The sequence below is a fragment of the Chaetodon auriga genome, chromosome 10 (assembly GCF_051107435.1).
Source record: "Chaetodon auriga isolate fChaAug3 chromosome 10, fChaAug3.hap1, whole genome shotgun sequence".
Taxonomy (NCBI): Eukaryota; Metazoa; Chordata; class Actinopteri; order Chaetodontiformes; family Chaetodontidae; genus Chaetodon; species Chaetodon auriga.
Window position 1 is genome coordinate 13,540,504 of NC_135083.1, and position 22,841 is coordinate 13,563,344.

Genomic DNA, 22,841 nt, shown 5'->3' on the forward strand with positions numbered 1-22,841 from the left:
TATATAGCTGCTAATTTATGCAGTCTGCCTGTATCAATGTATTAATGAAAAAAAATATATATATCAAGGTTTGAAAATGCCAACATGGCTGGTGGATAACCAACCAGCCTATTTTTCATAGGCTAAATAATTAAGTTCGTAGAGTTCACATTACATTGTTGCGATAAAGCGCATTAATGCATTTATGGACAAAGACAACTTGAAAGGACTTGCTAAGTGACTCTGCATTACACAGTAATTTTGTAGAAAACCCGTCAGCTCATAAACTGTTTACGAACGAAATCGGAAAAACGCTGAAATTATTCTCTCACTGCTCTTATCATCTCTGAGCCGCCTTTGACCACATCGCGCGCGAGTGCGTCACCGGTGCGTTCACATGCCTCCATCTCATTTTCTGCTGTGTTCATGGTGTCGGTACAGCCGAACGCAGGGTGATGTGCATATATCACTAGCTTTTCAACGGAATAAGAAAAAACACGCAAGTGAAACAAATGAAGGCTCATTTTCGAGTCGGTATTTTATTGTTTCACTGTAAAACAATGGAAAAGAAAGACTCTACAAATGAATGACACAAGTGATTTAATATTTGCAAAATAATGTATTTATTCATTCATATCATAATTCATATCGTCGTAAATTGTACAAAAAGGAAATGGCCACTGTTACATAATTGGAAGTTTAAATGTCTGTTTTTAATTCAGGAACTGCTCACCATACTCTTTGAAGTTCATGGGCAAACACCATGTCCTGCCTGCTTTAACCTTTATTTTGTGGTTCTGTAAAAAGTCACAGTCAGTTTAATAAACATTTAATTACTGCATAAAACTGTGAAAAGAGAGTCAATGATGTATTTCTTTTATAAATGTATCTCAATGGTTTTCTTTTTTTGGATGCTGGAAAATATTACAAAACTATCCAAAATTATGACAGGAGCTGGAAGTAGCTGCGACTGTTAGCATGCCTCTGTCCCTGTCCACATTATTAGGTGCGCACAGCATCTGGCTTGAGGAACAGTCTGCTGTGCCAGTAGTCTGGGTTGTCAAATGATGTGCTGCTGCCAGGCTCCCCCATGCCAGCACACACCTTGATGTATCCCCCGATCCCTGCACACCTGCCACTGCCCGTCTCCTCAGGAACAGCCCTCCCCTTCACTGGGAGGTTCTGGTAGTCTGCCTGCTCCCACCCACTGGGCACCACTCCAAGTCTGGTCATCTCCTCGTACTCCTCCACCTTTTCTGCCCCAGCTGTGAGCACATCTGGCCTGGGCATGACCATACCGCTCAGATTCCCCTGAAGCGCGGGTTGTTTATTTGTGCTGTGGTACTTCTCCTCTTCCTCTTCCTCCCCCAGCTCTTTTTTCAACACCTCCACTGTTTGGTCTGTTTCCTCTGTTTCTGCTGTAATATTTGCAGATGTTTGACTCCCACATCTCTCCCATGCTGGGTCGTCTCCCTCAGTAGAGTTGGATCGCCTGATATCCATGTATTCATACCTGCCTATCCCTTGGGCGGCTTGTCCTTGGTTGTCCACAGCTCTGGTTCCATTATCAGATTCCCCAGTGAGCTGATGATTCTCTGTGGAGTGTCTTTGCTCTGCAACACTCCCCTCACACTCCTCCTCTACTTGCTTACTCCTCACAGCTGAGATTGGTGTCAGAGATTCTGTGTCCTCTACAGCTAACGGAGCCATGATAGTTGTACAAGTTAAAGGTGAGGTTTTACAACAAAGTGCCACTGAAGGGGCATCAGGCTGTGATGAGGCGTCGCTGGTGGAGCAGGGAGGAGCACCAGACTCTTTGCTCATGACTTCATACTCCTGGGAGGGATTTATCACTACGAGAGAGAGATTAGTCTTCAGTCTTGAGCTTCGCCGCCCAGAATGAGAGACTCTACAGACTGAAGGGAAGAAGATCAAGGGAAGAGGCTTTGATTATGTATTGTTTGCGCTATAATTTACCAAGTATTTGCAAAACTAAGAAATGAAGCTCTGCAGCCTTAAGCTAAGCGCTGATAGTTTACCTCTGTCTGGAGTAACAGGTGACCCAGCCAGGACATAGCCATAGTGGTCCACCTCCTCCTCCTCCTCTGCTGTCCACTCCTTATACGAGGATGGGCTTGATGCTGTTGAGAGCTTCCTGTGCCGGCTGATGGATATTCGAGGATTCCCCCTCTCAGAGCCAAACCTGGCCCTGTGAAGACTCCCACTCCGTGAGCCTTCCTCACGCAGCTCTGCTTCTCTGCCATTCTCCCTGAACTCCAACCTTTCGGGCAGCGTCCGCACCGAGCTCAGTTGAGGCCTCTGAAGCCACAGCTGAGACAGAAAAGCAAAGACTCTGACTGATGCAGCAGCTCAAAGAAATGAGTCCTATTATTTAAAATTAATTCTGAATATAAATTATAAATGAGACCAGAGGGACCAGAATGACATATTTTAATGTGAGGTAATGGCCTACTAGCAAGTGTGGGGCCATAAAATATATTTCAATATGGCAAATGAAGTAATAATACAGATTAAAGTGAAGCTGTTACAGCTAAATATAGCTACTTTTTCACCATTGGTCTTACTGGGTGGGAATGTGTTTGCATGCACGTTGTGTGTCTGTCACACCTGGCGGATGCTGTCCACAGGGCTGGGCGTCATTGGCAGGTATCCAATAGGTCCGGCCTGAGAGGTGCCACTCTACAAATCAGAGAACAAAGAGTGTTAGGTGCTGGTTCCTTTGCCTCTGATCCAGTCACAACGGTCCTAAAAATGTGTCACATCTAAGGTGTATTTCATTACCCTGTAAGAATTAATCCGTGAACGAGACAGACTCCAGGATGGAGAGTGTTGGAGAGGAGGAGTAGCCAAACCATCCGCCAGTCCCTCCTCGTCTTGGTCGTCCAAATCTGCCTCCAGAAGCCCTCGCTCTGACTCTCTTCGATGGATCTCTCCTGTGGCCGTTTCTGCTCCTTCCACCTACAGAATGTCAGGGATGTACAGCGTTTAAGGTCTAAGGAAATGGCCAGTGGACTTTGTGAGATAAATGACGAGAACCTCACCTTGATGACAAGATATCTGGGAGGGTCTCTTGCCATGCGGGTGAAGTCACTGGCCAGCTCTTTGAAAGTTGGCCTTATATTTTCATCGATCATCCAGCCTGAACAGAAGAAACAGAGCAATTCAGATCATGTTTTTTTGTTTTGTGCATGCTGTTGGAGCATCACTCACATTTAACCATGACCATGTAGACGTCAATGGTACAGATGTGGGGCTGTGACAGTCGTTCACCCTTCTCCAGCAGCCCTGGCACTTCCTGAGGCTGCACAGATGCATATGGCTCCGCCCCAAATGACATCATCTCCCACACGGTCACCCCTGTCAGGAAAAGAGATGCAACATTTAAGAAGCTCTCCCTGCCAAAATTCACAGACAGCAGCTTTCGAGATTTATTGGCACAAACAGTGTGACACTTCACAGAGTCACACAAACACACAGCCTCTTACCGTAACTCCACACATCACTTTGATGAGTGTATCTCCGAAACAAGATGCTTTCTAGTGCCATCCATTTTATGGGTGTCTGGATTAAGAGAAAAATTGCAGACAAGTCATGCAGATTGATTCCATTACTGGAAAAGACAGAGAAAACTTAACAATGCAAGGAGAATCTCAAAAAGAAGGAGTCATGACAACCTTGGTGTCAGTGTAGACGTATTTCTTGTCGTCGGGATAAAGAAGGTCAGCTACACCGTAGTCAGAGATCTGGACCTGGTAGTCATTCTTCAGCAGGATGTTGCGGGCAGCCAGGTTCCTGTGGACCATGCAGTGCTCCTCCAGATAGTACATACCCTGACACACAGGCATACATAAGGTACATACCCAATATATACTACAACAGTTTATTCATAACGTTTGGTTCTGCAGTAATCTGTCATTTCAGCTGTACTCACTTTCGCAATCTGCACACACCAGTTGAGCAGGCGCTGGGGGTCCAGGCTGTTCTTGTGGTGCCTGATGTGCTCCAGTAAGGAGCCCTGTGAACTAAGCTGGGTCACCAGTTGCAGAGTGGGACCTGGACAGATGCCCAGCAGCCTAACGATGTAGGGATGGTCCAGGCTGCCCATGGACAGCATATGCTACACAGAGAGCCAAATGTCAGTTTTCTGATGCTTATATTGATCTTCTGATCGTATTCGTACGAAAAACTTCTCACAAAGACGAGCTACGTGTTATACATCACATTAATTGCAATTTCTTTCAAGAGAGTAAGAAGCTTTGATTCTCACATCAGTGATCTCAGTGAAGGTCTGTCTGCCTGAGCTGTCCTGGATGGTCTTGATGGCCACAGGGATCTTTACTGTCTCACCCTCTGGAGTCCAAAAACCCTTAAATTAAAATCAAATGTACAGCAGCAGTCACATCAGCTCTCTGATATATGAGTCTAAATCTGCAACCATAACAGCACACCAACCAGTGGATAATCAATGGACGTCCAGAAAAACAAAGAGGTTAATAAATACCTTGTTTACTGTGCCAAAAACTCCAGAGCCCAGGGCTTTGATTTTCCTCAGCTCTGAGGGCCTCAGGATGCGAGCATGAACCTTGGTACCTTTCTCACCGGGACCCAGAGGCTCAAAGCTCTGCCAAACAACAACAGTAATTCCCATGTGATCTTTCTTCTCTCTGAAAACAGATGCATGTGTCAGTCAAAGCAAAAAGCATCACCTCTCCGCTCTCCAGGTACCTCCTCATGGCTCTCTTGCGGCGGATGGCCAGGCCTCGGTGGTACAGCACGCCCAGGAAAAACAACACCAGGCAGAAAATCAAGCCAGCTGGTACACCAAGAGCTATGCCTGTGATCTGACCACTGCACAGAGAAGAAAAGAGAGCTGTAGTAAAGTTAAAGAGATGATAAGTCATGATAAAACTTTACTGTGGCAGAAACTATGGTCCTGTGGCAGCAACAACAAGCCGATCTGATCGATCAAAAAACTGTGTTTCTTCAAGGTCGGCTGGTTGTTCCAGCCTGTATTATATTTATGAAAAAAAGAGAGAGTGAAGCAAAGTTTCAACAAAATCAAATCCTTTGTTCTGAGGCCCAGTGTAGCATCTGTTGACATTTCCATCACTTTTTTAGTTTTTACATTAGCTTCTACGTGTATGAATTCAAAAGGATGTAACAGAGTCTCAGTAATGATTTCAAAGGTCACAGACACACTGCAGATAAGAACTCTAGCCCCCAGCACTCAGATGAGATGTGTGAATTGTGACATGTTAAAAAGGTTTTGCTTCATCACTTAGAGTTGTGGACAGATCTTACATATTGGAGTGAAGTATTTTATATTCACCAGCAGGGGGAAACACTCACCTACTTACTACCAGTCTGGCTGCCTCTAAACAATCATTTAATCCTGGGCCTGAGCATCTGTAACACATAAACACATCATCACCTTCAAATGCACTGATTTAATGGCTGTTACACACAAGTTATACTTTGAGTCCAGTCTCACCCCTGAGTGCAGTTGTGGTGACATGGTTCACAGTGACCCTCCCTGTTTGGGTATTTGAAGATCAGCCCCTTCTGTCCATCATTAACTCCCGTGGGGCAAGAGGACATGCAGTAAGGACCATCTCGAAGGTTGGCACAGGCGACACACTTGTCTGCACCCTGTCAAAGACAGAGAGACAGGCAGAAAAATATGGGAGCCATTGAGACGGAGTGAGAGAGATTGTATTTAACACTGTGGGCAGGCACTGTAACCTGCAATGAACCAAGACGTGGTGCAACAAACTGCCTTTGTATGGTTGTTGATCCCAGCACAGAACATATGATTTATTTCTGACAGCCAGCTGCAGTATATAATTTGCAAAATAATGGAGTTGCTTTCTTAATGGAAGAAAGCAACAACTTTGCCAGCATTTTGTGAGGGTTTTGTTGGGCAGGAGGTGTCACAAGGTAAGCAAAGGTTTTAAGATGTTTTTGAGAAGCACAAATTAAATTTCTTTCAATAATCTAGATGGTCATCATTGCAATTTTCTTCTTATGCACGGAAAATGGCAGCATGTTTAGACAGTATTTGTATTAATGTGTCAAGGGAGCAGATTTGGGTTCAGAGGTGGGAGACACAGTTTTGAAGGTGACATGTTCCACCATCCTCAGGGGAAATTACACCCTTCTACTGCAGTAACGGTATAGCAATAAAAAAAATACCACATGAAGACAAAATAGTGAGGTCGGACATATTTTAAAAGCATTTGTCATACCTCCCACAAATGCTATGAGTGGGTAGTGAAATGCCAAAGTGGGCCAAAGCGTACTATCAAAGGAAGTGATTACCAGTCCAGTACAGCTGGCTTTCCCACTCTGAGGCTTACACTCTGGATGACAGGGCACACACTCGCCATCAGGCCCTGCAAATTCCCTTGGTGCTCTGGGGACACAATATTAAAAGTACATATAGTTTGATAAAATGAATGAATTCAATCCACAAACACCAGTGAGAATATCAACATGTACATGTATCTACTGACCCGGTGTAGAAATTACAGCTGCCCACACATGTGCCATCTCGGCTGTAGTTCCTGCAGGAGAGACACTGGTCTGGCCCCGGGCCCCAGCAGCCTGAGTCTGAACACAGCGGGTCACACACATGGCCTTCTGCAACTGCACATGTGAGAAAAGCGTGAGGAAACTGCTTTAGAAACACGTTATTCAAGTTTCCACTTCACTCAAAATGAAAACACTGCAGTATGAAGAAGAGGGGGCTCATTTTTCTGACCGTAGTGTATATAATGCATCAAAAAAGACATAACAACAGATAACAAGTTCAACGTTTTGGATTATAGAAGAGTTTTTTCGCTCCCTCACCACATGCTGCCAGCGGCCTGTTGCTGTTCAGGTTGTTGACTCGAACTCTGCGGCCTCTGAACAGCTGCGTCCAGTTTACAGTGTGGTGGTAACAGAGGTTGGCATTCTGACTGATGTACACACTGCCATCACTGATCTCCCGGAGAGAGCGCAGGCCCAGTGAGGTAAGAGTGGGGATGCGCATCACCATCAGAGAAAAACGCCTTTTGGTTACAGGGTTGGAGAACGGAGGAGACAGATGAAAAGAAAAACAGAGGCAAAATAACAGTGAAGTTAGATGTGAAGCAGAGCAAATGTCAAAGAATCACTAAAAATTTGCAATGCTGGATTGCATCTGCAACTTTAAAACTGAGCAGACAGATAAGAGGGTTTAGAGCAAAGCGTGAGAGAGAGCAGCAGTCATACATGGTCACACAACACACTTTGCATGTAATTCATTAGTTTGAGTATGAACACAAGCATTAGAACCAGCCTGAGTCGTGCAGCAGGTGCTTCACACCCTGAGGCCACCAGATTTGAAAGTTAAATCCTAATGGATGTTTAAACATCTGCTCTCTCCACTGTTTGTTCTATCAGGTTAATTTACTGGCTTTAACTGAATTAATAACATCATTAACAGTCTCTCCTGGAGTGTAAACAAGCCTTACTTGTACAGCGACCTCCCTTGAATGGTAGCGAGACTTGAAAAGACAGACAGATCATTCAGTTCTTTGGGCCATGACTGGATGTTCAGGATATCTGACAATAAAACATGCATAATATTAAAACTTGTCACCAGAAATCAACTTAAAACTTACTGGTACACCTTGAAAAATGGTTGAAAGTACCACACAGTACTTGAATTTTCTGAAGTTAAATGTGCTGAAACATTGCTGCTGCATCAAGATGATATGTTAGCGTCAACAAACGTTACTGTATATGCAGACCTGTTATTTCTCTGACAGTGCGGAACACTTCCAGCTTTTTGGCATCCAAGGGAGGGATGTTTTTAAAGTCATCTCTATGAAGAATGAAAACATATCATATGAAGCTGACTGTACGACCGAGCACTCTGAGATTCTTCAGGTGGGGGCAGACAATTACCCAAGAATCCCCGTGACCAGGAAGTGAAGGCTGCCCTGGATCTTGGTGCAGTTGATGAAGCTGTCAATGTTGCTGGAGTCCACAGTCTGTCTGTGTTCAGCACCAGTGCCTTCACACACTACGGGGATGACCAAACAGCATCATTGGCTTTGACGACTGACAAATAAACTCAGTGTAAGACGTGCAGAGTGTTTATTAGTGTCGACCTTTTGGGCAGAGTCCACTGCAGAGCTCACACTGCCTCTGGCCTTCTCTCTCCACCTCCATCTTGTCTGGAGGACAAACGCTCACACAGGAGCTGCCGTCCACCACAAAATGAGCTACAAGGGGAGAGAAAAGCAGGAAACAGCTGATCAGCTGCAGCAGTGTTTAAGACCCAGCATCAGGCCAGGTCTGATACCACCAGACTAATATGACACATACTGGTTTGCAAAGTTGGGAAAATTAGTTAAAGTATGTGCCACACTGCACAAAAGTGAACAAGAAAAGCGGTTGGGTGTGCAAACAGAGACAAACACAGGCCACTCACTGGGGCACTGGGAGACACAGATGGATCCGTACTGATATTTGGCGTTAGGGTTGGTCTCCATTTGAAACGTCTGCTTGTTGTAGATCAAAGTCTGGGGACACTGTGGCACACAGGCTCCAGAGTCGTTGAAATGACGACACGCCTTGAATACAGGTAGACACACACACACGCGCACACGCACGCATGCACACACACACACGCACATGCACACACACACACGGAGATAATTACATTAGCGACAATTTCTTTATGAAATAAGATACCAGTTAAATACGCTGACATCCCATATGTCACAGTCATGGCTACTATTGATGTCAATTATGGGCAAGTAAAAAAACAAATCTTAAAGGAACCTATAACTATGGTTTTGGATGCTTTCACTCAAATCATACAAATCATTTCATTGTATAAATCATTCCAGTTTAATCTGACTTCTATCTGCATTTGAAAATAACACATACATACGATTTTAGGTTGATTTCCTGCCATACTATCGACCCGGCTCTATAGATGGCAATGCTTTCATCAAGCAAAACCATCAGGTCAACATTTTAATGTGTTGTTTGATGTTTCCACCAGCCTCAGCTCTACTTTGTGCTAATAAACAAATATTAGCATGCTAACAAACTAAACTAAGATGCCAGGCATGGTTGACATTGTACCTGCTAAACATCAGCATGTTAGCATTGTAATTATGAGCATGCTAGCCTTTAGCTCAAAGCACTGCTATCCCCTAATACAACCTGACAGCTGCTAGCATGGCTGTAGACTCTTGGCCTTGGTTACCCTCTAGAGGCCCAGGATCTAAAGCTACCATGAACTATTGTGTTCACAAGCTACGTTGTTAGAATATCAAACCCGGGAGGCAAAAAATAATCCAGAATAATGTGAATTGCTGTTTGGCAGCTGACTCAAGCTGATCAGATGTGCCAACAAGTGGGTTGAGTGTCCACAGTGAGCAAGTGTCTGCAAGGGGATTTCCACACCACGCCATCATACAGAACTACTCTAACAAAAACCAGTAGCTGCCTGGAAGATGGGAATTCAATCCAAAGAGTGTGTAAGTGGATAAAATATGTCCTTTAACACTTTGGCTTATAATGATATATATTACAACAGGATCAAATGTGACTGGAAGCACTGAGTTGAAATTAAAAGCAGTTTTTCCATAAAGGAGCCTTCTTTTGATCATATCTACAAAGACCACACTTACAAAGCAGTCCACGTCCAGAGGGCCTTTACATCCCGCTGCACACTCTATGTGACAGCAGTCCCTGGGGCTCGTCCCAAAACAGCGGCCATTACACTGTGGAGCGCACACCGTCTTAGTCACTGAGACACACAGGAGAGACAGGTCGGACAGAGGTCACCATTGTGTGTGTGTTTTATGTCTTTGTGTGTTCATCTCTCTCTGTCTCTATATATATCTGTCTATGAAGAGAGACATTCTGTGGAGAGAGAGAAGGTGGAGGAGGAGAGTGATAAAACTCAGAGAGAAAAGGGAAACAGAACAATTGGGCACTCACAGATCTGACATTGGTCCTTGTTTGGCCCCCAGCAGTAATCTCCACAAGATTTGTGGCATGGACCTGAGGGAGGGACAGACAGATGGGCAGTGCATGAAAGAAAGAGACAATCTAGAGATAATTTGAGAATAAATAAATTGCGCTATGCCAGCACTGACCTCTCTCTCCATTGTACTGGATGTCAATAGGAGCACTGTTGTCCCTGATGATGTCTTGCCAGAAGATCCAGGGGCCGTAACTCAGGTATTTGTTATTGATAATCTGCACTCCGCCCTCCAGAATCTCTGTAGTAGTGGGTGAGAAATTATTTAAACTAAAGAGAGAGAGAGCAAACAGGAAATCCTTCAGATGACATTACAGTAAGACTTTACATTATAGCAAATAAACTGAGGGTGCAAATATTTTGTAGACCAAAAGATGACATGTTACAGAAAAAAATAGCCCATAATCTCAAGATTGATCGGTGCATGAAAAACGATGTTTCCACCTGTAGTCTCTGCTGAGACAAAAACATGTTACCTCCTTATTCTCTAAACCTTTGTTTTCTTCTCTTATACTTCAGTGTAAGTAGGAATTCTATTGATTCTCCATATGTACTGAATAATTCGACTGTAGTTTGGGGTTTGTCGTGTTAAATCTTATTTTGAGATTCTAATGGGAGGTTATTGATATTGATAATGCTCGGCCCACTCTCCTACCCTTTTGGTACAGTCCCTCATAAGAACTTGAAACAGGCTTGGATTAAATGAAGGGCACTTTACTCTGTGTTACACAAGTTTATTTGTTTTTTACAGTATTTTTGAGGCTGGCATTACACCCTGAATATTTTCCACCTGTCCTGTTACTAGTCAAATGTTGCTTCATAAAAATTATCTCAGGAAAGCACCCTTTAAACCTTGCATCTTTCTCCATGCTTCTGTTGTATCATTAACCCTCTTCACCTGTCAGATTAGCGAGCCCCAGCTGCCACAGGCCGTTGGAGCCATCCTTTGGGTAGTTAAAGAAGACAGAGAGGGCAAAGCGTCTTTCATAAAGGCTATTTCCTCTGATGACCCGTAATTGCCCCAGAGGAATCTCCTGAAAGTGGTTCATAGCGATGAGGACATAACCAGTAACCTCGCGGATTGTCTGGAGGGGAAAAAGAAGAGTGTACGTCTATAGTTTGTACATACAAATCAGTTGAAAGACAAAGAAGAAAGGGAGGAATTTTACCTTAAGGAACGAGAAGTCCCAGTTACTCTCAATCTGAGTGATCTCCAGGTTTCCCATGATGATCTCACAGCCATTGTACCGGTCCTTAGTCAAGTTGTACTGATTCTCCTGAGAACCTGTAGAGCTCAGTCCATTCTGTGTACCAGGACACACCACTGACACATACAGAGAGGAAATACACATATAACTAAGTCTGAAGAAAATAAAGGACACTTGAAAGGTAATTGTAATTGAGTAGACTCTTGAAACTTGTTGGAGTTGTCTTATCCATCACAGTCAACATGAAATCTTCATGATGTTGTAATGCACTGCACCACAGTGCAAGTATAATGTGATGATGACAAAGATGAAAGCAGCCTGTGATGCATTGTAGGTTTTAAGAGTCTGCTTAATTGTTTTGATACCATACAGAAATGAATGGAAACCAGTTACAGCTGGGAATGACAAAAGACATTCAAAAGTATAGCAGGACTTGTAGCTAAGGACCTAAAATGTAACCTAAAAAACACTAGAATGGTCCTTTAGAGGTGAAGAAATGGTGAATATTTGAGTGCTAGGATTGTATTGTCCCTGCAGTATTTATGGGTTTGGTGAGTCTTCCTGATGCTGCGCGTGCTGCTGCTCTGGCAGGACAGTTTGATGTGAAGCGGATTAAAACAGGCAGGCTCTAACCCTGCTACATGGAGCAGTCCAGGCCTGGGGCTGACGGGCTGGAGGCCGAGGGTCGAGGAGAGCAGGGCTTCTCTTCAGACAAAGTGCCTCATTGTGATAAAGCTATAAATGTGGACAGTGTGTCCTAGTGAGTGAAGAGTGATGCAGTGACAGACAGTGCTTCTGTGTGTGTGTGCATGTGCGTATGTGTGTCTGTGGGGGTCGACGTTGCTGAGATCATACCAGCAGACAATGGGTCATGTGTGAGTAGGCCACTCTGGCACAGAGAAGGGAAATATCGTGAACGGAAGGAGACATACACACCATCTCGTACTAACTAATGAAAAATTTGGCACTGGCCCTTTATCTGCAGAGATCAGGCACCTGCAGCAAACTACACGTCACGTTTCCTGTCTTCATTGGGAACAAGCAGAGGTATAAACCAGAGTCTTGCGGATACACTAAAATAATGTTGATTGCCTCCATAATCCTCTAAGGTTTGTTGCAGGTATTCTTTTGGAAAATACTGCAGAGTTGACAGATGACTGCAGCATAATTCATATCTTCATGCACTCACATTTATGCATAGTTCCCTCACATGCACTGAATAGAAGTGCAACTAACAGCTTATCTGGGAGAGCTGCATGATAATGCTGACTGTCAGGGCAATTAAAACACATGCACAAGCACACGTGCACGATCCACATCTGCACACTGCACATGTCAACATGAACAGGACTAGTTGTCCTCAATAGCTTTTTACAGCAGGGCTCATTGCCATGCAGGCCATTTCGCCTCCACCAGGGTATAAATGTTGCTGCCATTCGTCAGGAGCAGTACATAAAGTAATGATAAATGCTGCATTAAGGGCCTTGATAAGAGTCCAGCAATAACAGTGAAATGAAGCTCTCAAGGAGGAGAGCAGAGTAAGTACTGTGTGATCTGAGATAAAAGCTAAGAGATGAGGGTGAAAAGTTTATAAAACAGAGCCTCCTTAACCCCTCAGAAGTCAACAGCATCCATGTTAATGCTATTCAATAATATTGTATTATATTCTATAAATATAATTGCATACTATGTGAGATGCTGTGACCCTTCAGGGCAGGTAAATGCTGAAAACACAATTTCCTGGTTAATGTCACTTAAAGTAGCATAATTAATGAAATTACGGCAAACAGAGCAGGCCAGAATAGGTTTCTGACATGGAATTATAAGCTACCATACCTTCATGAGTTTGGGATGTTGCTGTTTGCAGCCTCCGTGATAATGTCACACACAGTAATACGAGTCTCCACTGGATCATGTTGACGTTTAGTGAGGTATTATCATATCACACACGCTTTAGGTAATCCGGGGATGTGCGGGAAAGGGTTTTATTACCCAAACAAAAATGAACAAAACATATATTGCAAACCAGATGATGTTCAACCTCCACGCTCTGTCAGATGAGAAGAAAATCCCAAAAAAGTGTAACTCCCGTAAAACACGGCGCAAAACATGAGTCTAAAGAGCGGATAAAATGCGCTAAATGCGAAACTGACAACAGCGAACAAGTGGCAGTTTATTTTGACGCTGGGTTTCCCCCTCCCGGAGAGGGACATGTGATTGGCCGAGAGCCCGATTTATTCACCAATCAGAGGTTGGTCCGTCATTTTTTTTTTTTTTTCTTTTACGAGCACCAGCCTCAAATGTTCCACTGAGCATCCAAACGGGTGAAGAGCCAGCGTTAGGTTAATGAGGAAGATTTAATTATTTGATTGAAGAGATGTGAACTGTTTTTATTTTCTCGCACACACAAGTAAAATACCACAACAGTCACATTAGATAGAAAAGAAAAAGCAGAATAAAATTTAAATGAATCAGTTATCTGCCTGTGACTGAGTATAAATTAATTCTAATACTACTACTTCTAATATGGCAAACAAGCTCCACATGATTTTGACTAAAACCTTTTGGTTTTGTGCACCAGTGTGAACACCATGTAACCTATACGTTCCCTTTATGTGCACTTATTTTGGTTTCATGTTGTCAGCTGCTGCCTGTGGAAGCGCGGCTGTGGTCTCCCAGTCAGCACCCAGCGCTGTGAGTGGCTGCACTGTTTTCCCTGTAAAGAGCAGTATTGTCCCCACAGCCCTGTCAACTGGTTAATCACCTCTTTGATGCGTGTGGAGCGGCCTGTCACAATGGGCACATTGTCAGACGGTCAAGTGACTTCTGAACCCAAAACAAGAACATGCTTAATTTGAGAAAATGGCCTCAGAGCAGGCAAGATTCCTGAACATTAAGCTGTGAGTGGAAAGGGGGTCGACTCACTAATGGATGGATATCAGTAACTGCTTCTGACAGATTTACTGTTAATCTTATTTTGCATGAGAAAGAGCTAGTCGAACAGTTGCAGCTTGTTTGGAAGTATCCTTCTGTGGAAATCTGACCGAGAATGAGACTATTCTATATTAATTATCACCAGATTTCAGTAAAAATGTGTTTTTTATGTTCATCTTTTTGTCTGTCTGATGTGTTCTCTGATAAAAAAAAACCACCAAATAAAAGGATAAAAAGTGTAATATTTCACCGTAACATTAATTATTTGTGCGTCAACCTGTACTATTAAGTGGAACTCATAACTTCGGTCCAGCAGCAGATCTCCGTCCAGCAGGAGGAGACAGAGTCTGAGGATTGGCGCTCTCCTCTCAGGGCTGCTGCAGGGCACTGTGGGAGGTGGACTCTCCGCCAGTGTGAGCTCCTCATGGCTGCTTTGACATTATTATTCTTTGACTCATAAGTTTCGGTACAGTCTCTCATCTGTGCTAATAAAAATGATCAGCTGAGGTTTGTCCACTTGCCTGCTGAATGGTGGAAAACTTTGCAGAGCGGCATTACTCAGTAAGTTGGAAGAAATTTTCACAGCCAGAGTCAGTCGTGTAGTTGAGCGCATAAACAGCAGCCAATGTGAAGGTTTCCCTCTTGTTCGGTGAACTATAACTGCAGTGATACCAAACAAATAAAGTTTGGTGATTAGTTTCCACATTGTCAGGGGGGTTTCTCTGTTGTCAGGTCAAGAAAAGTGACTTCAATAAAGGCCTGACGAGTCCGTGGTTTCTGCAGAGTCTGGCAGTTTCACAATGCCACCGTGGTGTCAGCCTTAGTGTCAGCCCTGGTGGCCCTGTCCCTTCCAAAGGCTAGCTGTGGGGGTGACTGCTGTGGCCTTTTGCAGTTGCCACTCCCTTCAGAGATTGATGAATTGATTGTGGGGCTGCTGCCAGTGTGTCTGTGCCCTGGGCGAAGGCGTCCCGGTTACGGGTGGGAATCCCAGCTATGGCATCCGCCCTGGGGCTACTATTGTAGCCGTCCTGCAGGGGGCCCTGGGGGCTGGTGGCCCCGGGAGCAGCTCTGACCCACATACTGCTGTCACACCCCTGGAGACACAGCGGCACTCTCCTCTAAATGGACCTCTGATTGGCTCAGACAAAATGACTCTCTGTGGAGTGCAGCAATTCCGCACAGGGAGACCACCTGACCGTGCCAAACTTCTCTTGATGGCAGCAGTTAGGAAAGGCCAGAAGAGAAAGACCACATAGATCCACGTCCTTCCCACCTCCTTGACCTGCTCTTTCCCCGCTCATGTCCACCAGCACATGTTCAGTGATCAAGCTTGTACGTGCTGTTAGTCTGGCTTTAGTCTTAATTTGGCAGCTGATAAAATGAATATTTGCTGCATCGAAATTAATCCTGAAGTCAGAATCTTGACTGAGTTTCAAGGCCTCCCCTGCTCAGAAATGTGCTTTACTTATTGTTGTTTCATTTGATGTCTGAGCTTCACTGTGCAGAATGATGCATGTCTCACATACAAGGCTGTTTTCACATTCATCTCCTGAAGGGCCAATGTTTGTCTGTGCTCACCGTAAATCTCACTGTAACTACACAGACTGTATGTAAGACTGAGGTTTCGTGTCACCACAGCCAGTTCAGAGGCCTGTCATGGTCCAGGAAGCAGCGAATGTGGATTTAAGTTAAGAACTTTTAACTAGATACTTGAGTTTTTATGGAAAAACCATGAGACACAAATTATTCTTCAAAGATAGGAGCTGTGTTTTGATCAAAAAACTGAGATTTTAACAAACAGGTACATAAGCACAATCTTAGAAGGACCGGAGTGTGTGCGCTAACAAGCTGAAAAATGGGCAAGGCAAATTTGTGTTTTGGTCTTTTTATTGATTGATCGATGTAGTGCCAGGAGTCATTAAATCATTCAACACTTTTGCACCACTTTGCTTTGCTTTTACCTCCTCCTCTCGATAATATTCCACTAAATTAACTAAATCCATTTTCAGTTTGTCCCTTTTTGAGCAAACATGATCAGCTGGAATGTTCTGCAGTCTTGCTTCTTCTACATTTTTCAAGTTAAAAGTCTGCCAATAGTCACTGAAAGAAGGATGTTTAGCCACAACAGTACCGTGAGTGCATCAGTGTTACAGATCGTAGGTGAGATACTTGAATGATGGACATTCCTACATACAAACCTGTTATCAAAGAGAACTTAACCACTGGCAATATAAGGCCACAAAAACAATTTTCACACCAAACCGAATGTAATAGAGGGCACATCACACACACAAGCTGCTGTCAGTTATACATATCTGCCACCACACTGACCCCGATATCTACAGGTGTATCAACAACACTTTCAATTCGACCACGAGTACCATGGTACACTTTTCTTGTTACATAAACATATATACAGTTGCGCTGACATAGAAAAGCATGCTTTTGCATATTAGAAGGTTGTTCGGTAAACTTTACACTAAATCCAGAACATTTATCAGTACAGCATTGATCCAACCAGCAGCAGTAATTTAGACTAACAAATATAGTCTGAGGAAAGAGGCTATTATAATTCACTTTTATTACAGATCTTGTACAGTATTGACATGCCTTATGATGCAGTATTACGATCATCCTCTCTCCTATTTTTTTCAAATTATGTGATTTGTGTGAACACTCAAAAAGACAATTGTCTGATCTAGTAAGCAAATCAAGAAAAAAAAAAGAAAAAAGAAAAAAAAAAAAACCTCACTAAAATCAACACTTTTGGTCCAAAATGAATAAATATTCCACTCAAAATACAACGGGGGAAAAAAACAGACATTACATTTTGTACAACAATAATGCATCTAGAGTTATTTTGTGCGACATGGTACACAGGGATACGGTCAACACAAGAAACACATGTAATGTCACGCCAATTGGGGGGATGGATAAACTAGGATGACAAGCGATGGGAGTTCTTTTGACAGACTGCAGCGTCTCGCACAAACTGACTTAAAAAATAAACATTCTAAACCGTGTAAGCGCTCTGATATTGTCAATCACATGCTCTGCTGCATCACTCTCCACAGGGCAGGCCAATAGCAGCATTTTTTTTTTTTCGAAGCCACGGAGCTGGTACAGTGTGCCTGTTCTGTCATCTGTATCAGTTCAGTTATCACACCTCGCCGGCGCCCGACAAACTGTTTTAACCCTTACCGAGCCAGGCAAGTCGACTACGAACGAATCTTTATTTACAGCAGCGGCCTGCAGCAGTTCACAGCTCTCACAAGCCCACGAGCCAGGACTGGGATGTCTCCATGCAGATTGGGAAGCGGTAATATACAGTGATACCAGGGCATCTTTTTTCAACAGCTGCCTTAGCAGTGAATGCAATAAAGGGACAGAAACCATGTGATGCACTTAGAAAATAAAGGCAAAGCACAAACTTAGGAATAAATAAATAAATAAATGCTGACAAAAGCATGAATTGTTTAAAACCGTCCAGAACGCCATCAGGTTTTGTGTTTAATAAAATAAATAAAATCCAACGAATAAATAAATAAATACATTTAAATCAAATCCAAAATAACTTACAATTTGAATTAAATAGAAACTCTGAAGCGCAAAGATTTGGTGGTGGTAAAACACTGGGATGGACAGAAAATGACGACTTCACATTTATCTGAGCCTGTATGAGTATACTGTTTTTAAACAATGTGATAGTATTCTGAGATAGTAGTAGTACTCCCACTATACTATTATGACATTCTTTATAATTTACATGAAGTTTAAAGTATCTGAGGGACGGTCACTCTGCCATCATCACTTTTTCTGAAGAAATGAAAAGGTGATGGAGGTCGAAGGTCATAGAGACTGCAAAGTAGGGGGGGAATACATATGTCTTTACAGTAACATTATACTATTACATCCCAATATTTATGTATCCAGCTTGTAAGAATGTAAGTAATTTAGGTCAACTTCCGACACCACTGGTTTGTAAATATTTAAAAACGCTCACCGCAGATCCAAACAAATAAAATTAATCAAAATACAGAGATGAAATGAAAGTATTTTGGGGGGAGAAAGCCATTGAGAGTCACCCCCTGGGAGCTTTCAGCACTGCCTCTCCATGTAAACACAATGGATCCACTATAACCACTACCTGGAGCTGGCACCCAGGCTCTTCCCCACTCTACTGACCGGGCCTTTCACTTTTTGTTCTTCAGCTGATTGGCCAGCCAGTCCAGGCCCTCGTAGAGGCCGTCTCCACTGGTGGCGCAGGTGGCCTGGATGTACCAGTTGCGGTGGCGTAGGGAGTGCAGGCCGAGCTTGTCTGTGATCTCTGCAGCGTTCATGGCGTTGGGCAAGTCCTGAACAAAAAATCCCAAGGGGAGTGTCAATCAGGAGGCCTCAATTAGGTAGGAAACGGGTGCATAAAGAAGGCAAAACAAAGAAGGAGACATAAGGACGCTGATACCTGCTTATTGGCAAAGACGAGAAGAACAGCATCCCGCAGCTCGTCCTCAGCCAGCATCCTCATCAGCTCCTCCCGGGCTTCGTTCACCCGCTCGCGGTCATTGCTGTCCACCACAAAGATCAAACCTGCGGGGAGCGACAACAGCGTGTGTCTTTTTAAGGGTTAAACAAAACCACCAGCTCTCGTATGCCAGAATCAATTTCATCCCACTTCTTAGCAATGTGCTGACATCATTTTGTTAAATCATATTGCTAAACCATGTTTATTCATTGTCGAGGCTTTCAACATGACTAAGACGATAATAATTTGAAACAGTTGGAGGCTGTATGCAAATGACCTCATCTAGAGCATTAGTCAGATATGCCCTCAGGTGCTGGGGGCGAGCGTGTGCTGCAGGATCTGCCACAGGACTGAGCGGCCTTGTTAACTCCAACATGGCCGACCAGTGCATCATCTCAGACGGCTGGCATGGCTTACCCTGAGTGTTCTGGAAGTAGTGCCTCCACAGGGGACGGATCTTGTCCTGGCCACCCACATCCCAAACGGTGAAGCTGATGTTCTTGTACTCCACTGTCTCTACATTGAAACCTGGATTCAAAAAAAAAAAAAAAAAATCAAGACCAGTTACACAAGCTGGAAAAACTCAGCAACAGGTTGTTGTACGTAGCGTTATCAGCAATGACTTCCTGCCTCACACACCAATCGTGGGGATGGTGGTGACGATCTCCCCCAGCTTCAGCTTGTAGAGGATGGTGGTTTTCCCAGCAGCGTCCAGCCCCACCATGAGAATCCTCATCTCCTTCTTTCCTATCAGGCTCTTCAGCAGGTTGCCAAAGATGTTTCCCATGATGACTGGCGGCTCTTACCTCAACTGCAACAGAACTGTTAGACAGGGTTCTGAAGAGACCACTTTCCATACATAGCAACAAAGCAGCCAAAGCAAACTGTGAACCACATATAGAAAGTCAAAACCACATACACACACACACACAAATCACGCGGTGAGACACAGTAGCTCTTCAAAAGAAACTCTTAACATTACCACCTCGTTAGGGCTTGAAGCCACCTCAGAGGAAAGCCAGTAAAAGCATACTTCACACCTCGGCAGGCGGGTGACCTGACTTAAAGGCTCTTGCTTTACACTCTGACAGCTCGCTGGGGAAACCGGCCGCCATGCTGGATCTCTGTTATACGGATCGGCTTTCATGTGGTGCAGGGTAAACCACCTTTTATGCTGTTTGCTGGCAATTGAATAAATGACCGTGTAACAATCAATTCAGATCACATCAAATGCCACATAACCTAAGGCTGTGAGAATGTGTGGCGCACACAGCCTCCAGCCTTAAGGTGAGAGGCTTAGGTTCAACGGCGGGGAGGTGGGGGGGCTGCAGTCACTAATGTCTTCTCAAAAGCCCCAAATCTTCGAGGTTTTAAAAAGAAATTTGTGTCATTTCCCTTCAGTCTCTCACTGGACCAGCAAATCAATGGAGAAAAAGCTCTATTACTGGATATATCACCATATTATAAGGCCGCCTTAACATCGCCATGAGGGATTGTTGTCTTGTGTATGTTGTGTTTCATTCAGTTGCGTCATCTCAGTGAGCAAGCTCCTAGCCGGCTATGGACTACGGCACTGACAAAGTTTTTCAGGAGCGGTCAATCTTCACAGAACGGGGTTCAGCAGCATCAGAGAGTGAAACATGGACACGGGAGTGAAAGAGAAAGTGAGGAAAAGAATGAAGGAGAGAACAGGAAATTAGATGTGAAAGCAAGCAGGTGAACAGGAAGAGAGACAAGAGATGAAGATGAGTCAAGAGGAAAGGAGTGAGGTACAGAGGAGGAAAGGAGCAAAGGTGACAGGAACAAATGTGAGTAATTAGTATATGCATATAATCTTTTTTTTGCATCTTAAGTTCATGAGAGCTGAGAGAGAGAGAGAAGAAGAAGAAATGAGGAGGACCAGGAGTAGATCAAATTAAGCACCCCAGGATCATAATATATGCCCATTTTGTTTATCCAATTATGCTATTCCCAAAGGAATCTAATATAATTTCATGCAATGTTCTTCTGTCGACCTAATATTAAATTATATTGAAGACCACATTTATTACATGCCATTGTTGGCTATCCTTGATTTATAAATACAGCAGCCCAGATTGTTGTGTCATGGATTCACATGTGGCAGATTTGTCAGCTCAACCTTCATTCTGTGACCTCCAGCACAGTTTCACAAAAATAGGTTTCAAGATTAGTAATGCTGGATACCCTACCTATGTTATGTAACTTAAAAAAGAGCAACACCAGACCTTTTTTTTTTTTTTTTTTTTTTTGCCTCTTTTTAGGTGTCAGGAGTGAAAGTTAGTCATCCTCTACATGTTTTGTGTGATGGTCTCAGAATGATGAAGGCAGCAGAACAATTATAGGATGTAAGCTCTTCAGAATGATTTTTTTCCCCAGTCCAACTTCTGTTTTTCCCAAATTATGTACAGATTTTTGAAAAAAAATCTTGAAAATATGCTGCTGTAGATGGGGAAAATTGATCTCCACGGGGGATCGAGCCCCCCGAATGTTTCCACCGTCTGGCTCCGCTCCTGCTTGCTTTCCTGTCGTCTTTCTTGGCATGGCCCCGTTAACAGGCCAACTCTGCTGTCAACTTGTGCTAACATTTTCTACCTAAGGTGCATTTCATGTTAACGGGGAAAAAAAACCTACAGTGCTGCAGTTGGAGCATCCCCCTCTTCCTCTAGAAAAGCCTTTACGTTTTATGCTTGACCGTCCGACGCTTGTCACTGGTGCTGTCAGTGATTAGCTCCGTTACGCATTCATTTAGCTAACATAGTTATATTAAACGTACAGGCTGTAGCTGCTAGCATAGCCTGCCGTACAGCTGCAGTGGCCGCACATCCATGTACATCTGCCATAACGCGAGGGGAAGACGGCTGATGCTGCAGTCCAAGCAGGCGCCCAATATGAATGCGCAAAATTACGTGTTTACAGCGCGAAACGACAATTTTTCGAGCGTAGTTAGCTATCAACGATAATAGCTAATGTCTTCGGCTTTGAAAAAAAATTTTCCGGGTCAATTTGTGTGCTGTAATCCCCTCGTTCAGTCACGACAAGCGCACCAGTCGGCCTGATGTCGTCGATTAACGGCCGTTGATTTACGACGAATCGTTAAAACCGCGTTAAAACAGCGATAATTATGCTGCGGTCACCTTTATTACTTGTACACATCTTTGAGCATTTTCACCATTTGCATCTCATTCACACTTACCCGTCAACGGCAGGCAGGCTACCAGCTGGACTCAGGCAAAGGACTGGGAGGTAGTCTCGCGATGAGTGACAGCAGTGATGCAGTGTGTTCTCGCGGTAGTTGGATTCTCAAGAGCACCTCTCACGTTTCTCATCTTTGGCTTGCTCGAAGGAAGGAGCATTGCCGGAGTTCAACTGTAATTTAATGATCTCTTTATAAAATATGAAAAACAGTCATGTGTAACATCAGCGTCGAGCTGCTTTTGTGAGATTAAGTGATGCGTTCAGCTTTCGAGACATGATCTACTCACAGTATCCTTTCAGAGAAATAGACATTGCATGTGTTTAAGTGTTATTTGTGTGATGTTGCAGTAGGATGCCAACAACTAAACCAATATGAAATGTAGCAGAGAGTCTGCAGGCAAACATGCTTGAATAATTAAAACAGGAATCATCCTAATGAATAAGTAAATGGCTGACTGTAATAGGATGCCAAGTGACACTTCCTGGCAGCAGCCCTCTGTGTCACAAATAATGAGGTGATGAGAGGCAAAACCGCCCCCCACCCCCCACCCCCAAACCCCATAGACTGAATCAATATTGTAGCAGGTTACCAACACTGAGTACTGATTTTGTTATTGTGTATTTTAAGAGGTGATACTCAACATTTTTATGGTTTTCCAGGTGACAATACATATAGGAATTAGGAAGGAACTCTTATGTGTGGGTTTAACCCATTAACCATGAAAGAAAACAACCCTCAGAGTGATTACATGACAAGCCCCAAACCAACCCCACAGCCACAGGTGAATCCAACATTTGCCTCCCTCTTCCTCTCTGTTGTGTGTCAGTCAGTGGTCCGGTGATAGATGTGTTTATCAATTCAGTGGTGAAGGCAGAGGAATAAAGAGGGGAACAGATGTTTGCAGCTGCAGACCAGATTATGGGGTGGAGC

The 22,841-nt window shown here is 43.8% G+C and overlaps 2 protein-coding genes across 3 annotated transcripts; both read right to left on the bottom strand.

The window, feature by feature from the left end:
- Positions 1–750: 750 nt before the first annotated feature.
- On the bottom strand, positions 751–13,405 carry erbb3b (erb-b2 receptor tyrosine kinase 3b). The gene is made up of 28 exons (XM_076741626.1): positions 13,075–13,405; positions 11,200–11,354; positions 10,929–11,115; positions 10,146–10,271; positions 9,988–10,050; positions 9,675–9,793; positions 8,462–8,603; positions 8,139–8,252; positions 7,933–8,050; positions 7,776–7,849; positions 7,497–7,587; positions 6,850–7,052; positions 6,513–6,645; positions 6,319–6,412; positions 5,492–5,649; positions 5,350–5,406; positions 4,707–4,848; positions 4,502–4,621; positions 4,268–4,366; positions 3,932–4,117; positions 3,675–3,830; positions 3,486–3,561; positions 3,211–3,357; positions 3,042–3,139; positions 2,782–2,958; positions 2,608–2,679; positions 2,019–2,310; positions 751–1,895 (listed from the first exon to the last, which is right to left on the bottom strand). Exons 1-28 carry the CDS (start codon positions 13,151–13,153, stop codon positions 982–984), a joined length of 4,392 nt encoding a protein of 1,463 aa, XP_076597741.1. The 5' UTR covers positions 13,154–13,405; the 3' UTR covers positions 751–981.
- A 2,636-nt stretch (positions 13,406–16,041) lies between these two features.
- Positions 16,042–21,978, bottom strand: arf3a (ADP-ribosylation factor 3a). Of its 2 annotated transcripts, none has more exons than XM_076740601.1 (5): positions 21,909–21,978; positions 19,334–19,516; positions 19,112–19,222; positions 18,635–18,759; positions 16,042–18,527 (listed from the first exon to the last, which is right to left on the bottom strand). In XM_076740601.1, exons 2-5 carry the CDS (start codon positions 19,479–19,481, stop codon positions 18,366–18,368), a joined length of 546 nt encoding a protein of 181 aa, XP_076596716.1. In that variant the 5' UTR covers positions 19,482–19,516; positions 21,909–21,978; the 3' UTR covers positions 16,042–18,365. The 2 variants fall into 2 exon arrangements, with proteins under 2 accessions (XP_076596716.1, XP_076596717.1); XM_076740602.1 differs by having other exon boundaries at positions 19,334–19,505; positions 21,909–21,962.
- Between the last annotated feature and the right edge of the window lie 863 nt (positions 21,979–22,841).

Excerpts from the sequence above, each read along its gene's own strand:
- erbb3b (XM_076741626.1), bottom strand. The coding sequence starts at position 13,153 with ATGATCCAGTGGAGACTCGTATTACTGTGTGTGACATTATCACGGAGG. Across the intron at positions 9,794-9,987 it reads CAAGGACCAATGTCAGATCT|TGACTAAGACGGTGTGCGCT; the intron begins GTGAGTGCCCAA and ends TGTGTGTCTCAG. Across the intron at positions 2,959-3,041 it reads CCAGATATCTTGTCATCAAG|GTGGAAGGAGCAGAAACGGC; the intron begins GTGAGGTTCTCG and ends GACATTCTGTAG.
- arf3a (XM_076740601.1), bottom strand. The coding sequence starts at position 19,481 with ATGGGAAACATCTTTGGCAACCTGCTGAAGAGCCTGATAGGAAAGAAG. Across the intron at positions 19,223-19,333 it reads CACCACCATCCCCACGATTG|GTTTCAATGTAGAGACAGTG; the intron begins GTGTGTGAGGCA and ends TTTTGAATCCAG. Across the intron at positions 18,760-19,111 it reads CTACTTCCAGAACACTCAGG|GTTTGATCTTTGTGGTGGAC; the intron begins GTAAGCCATGCC and ends CGCTCCCCGCAG.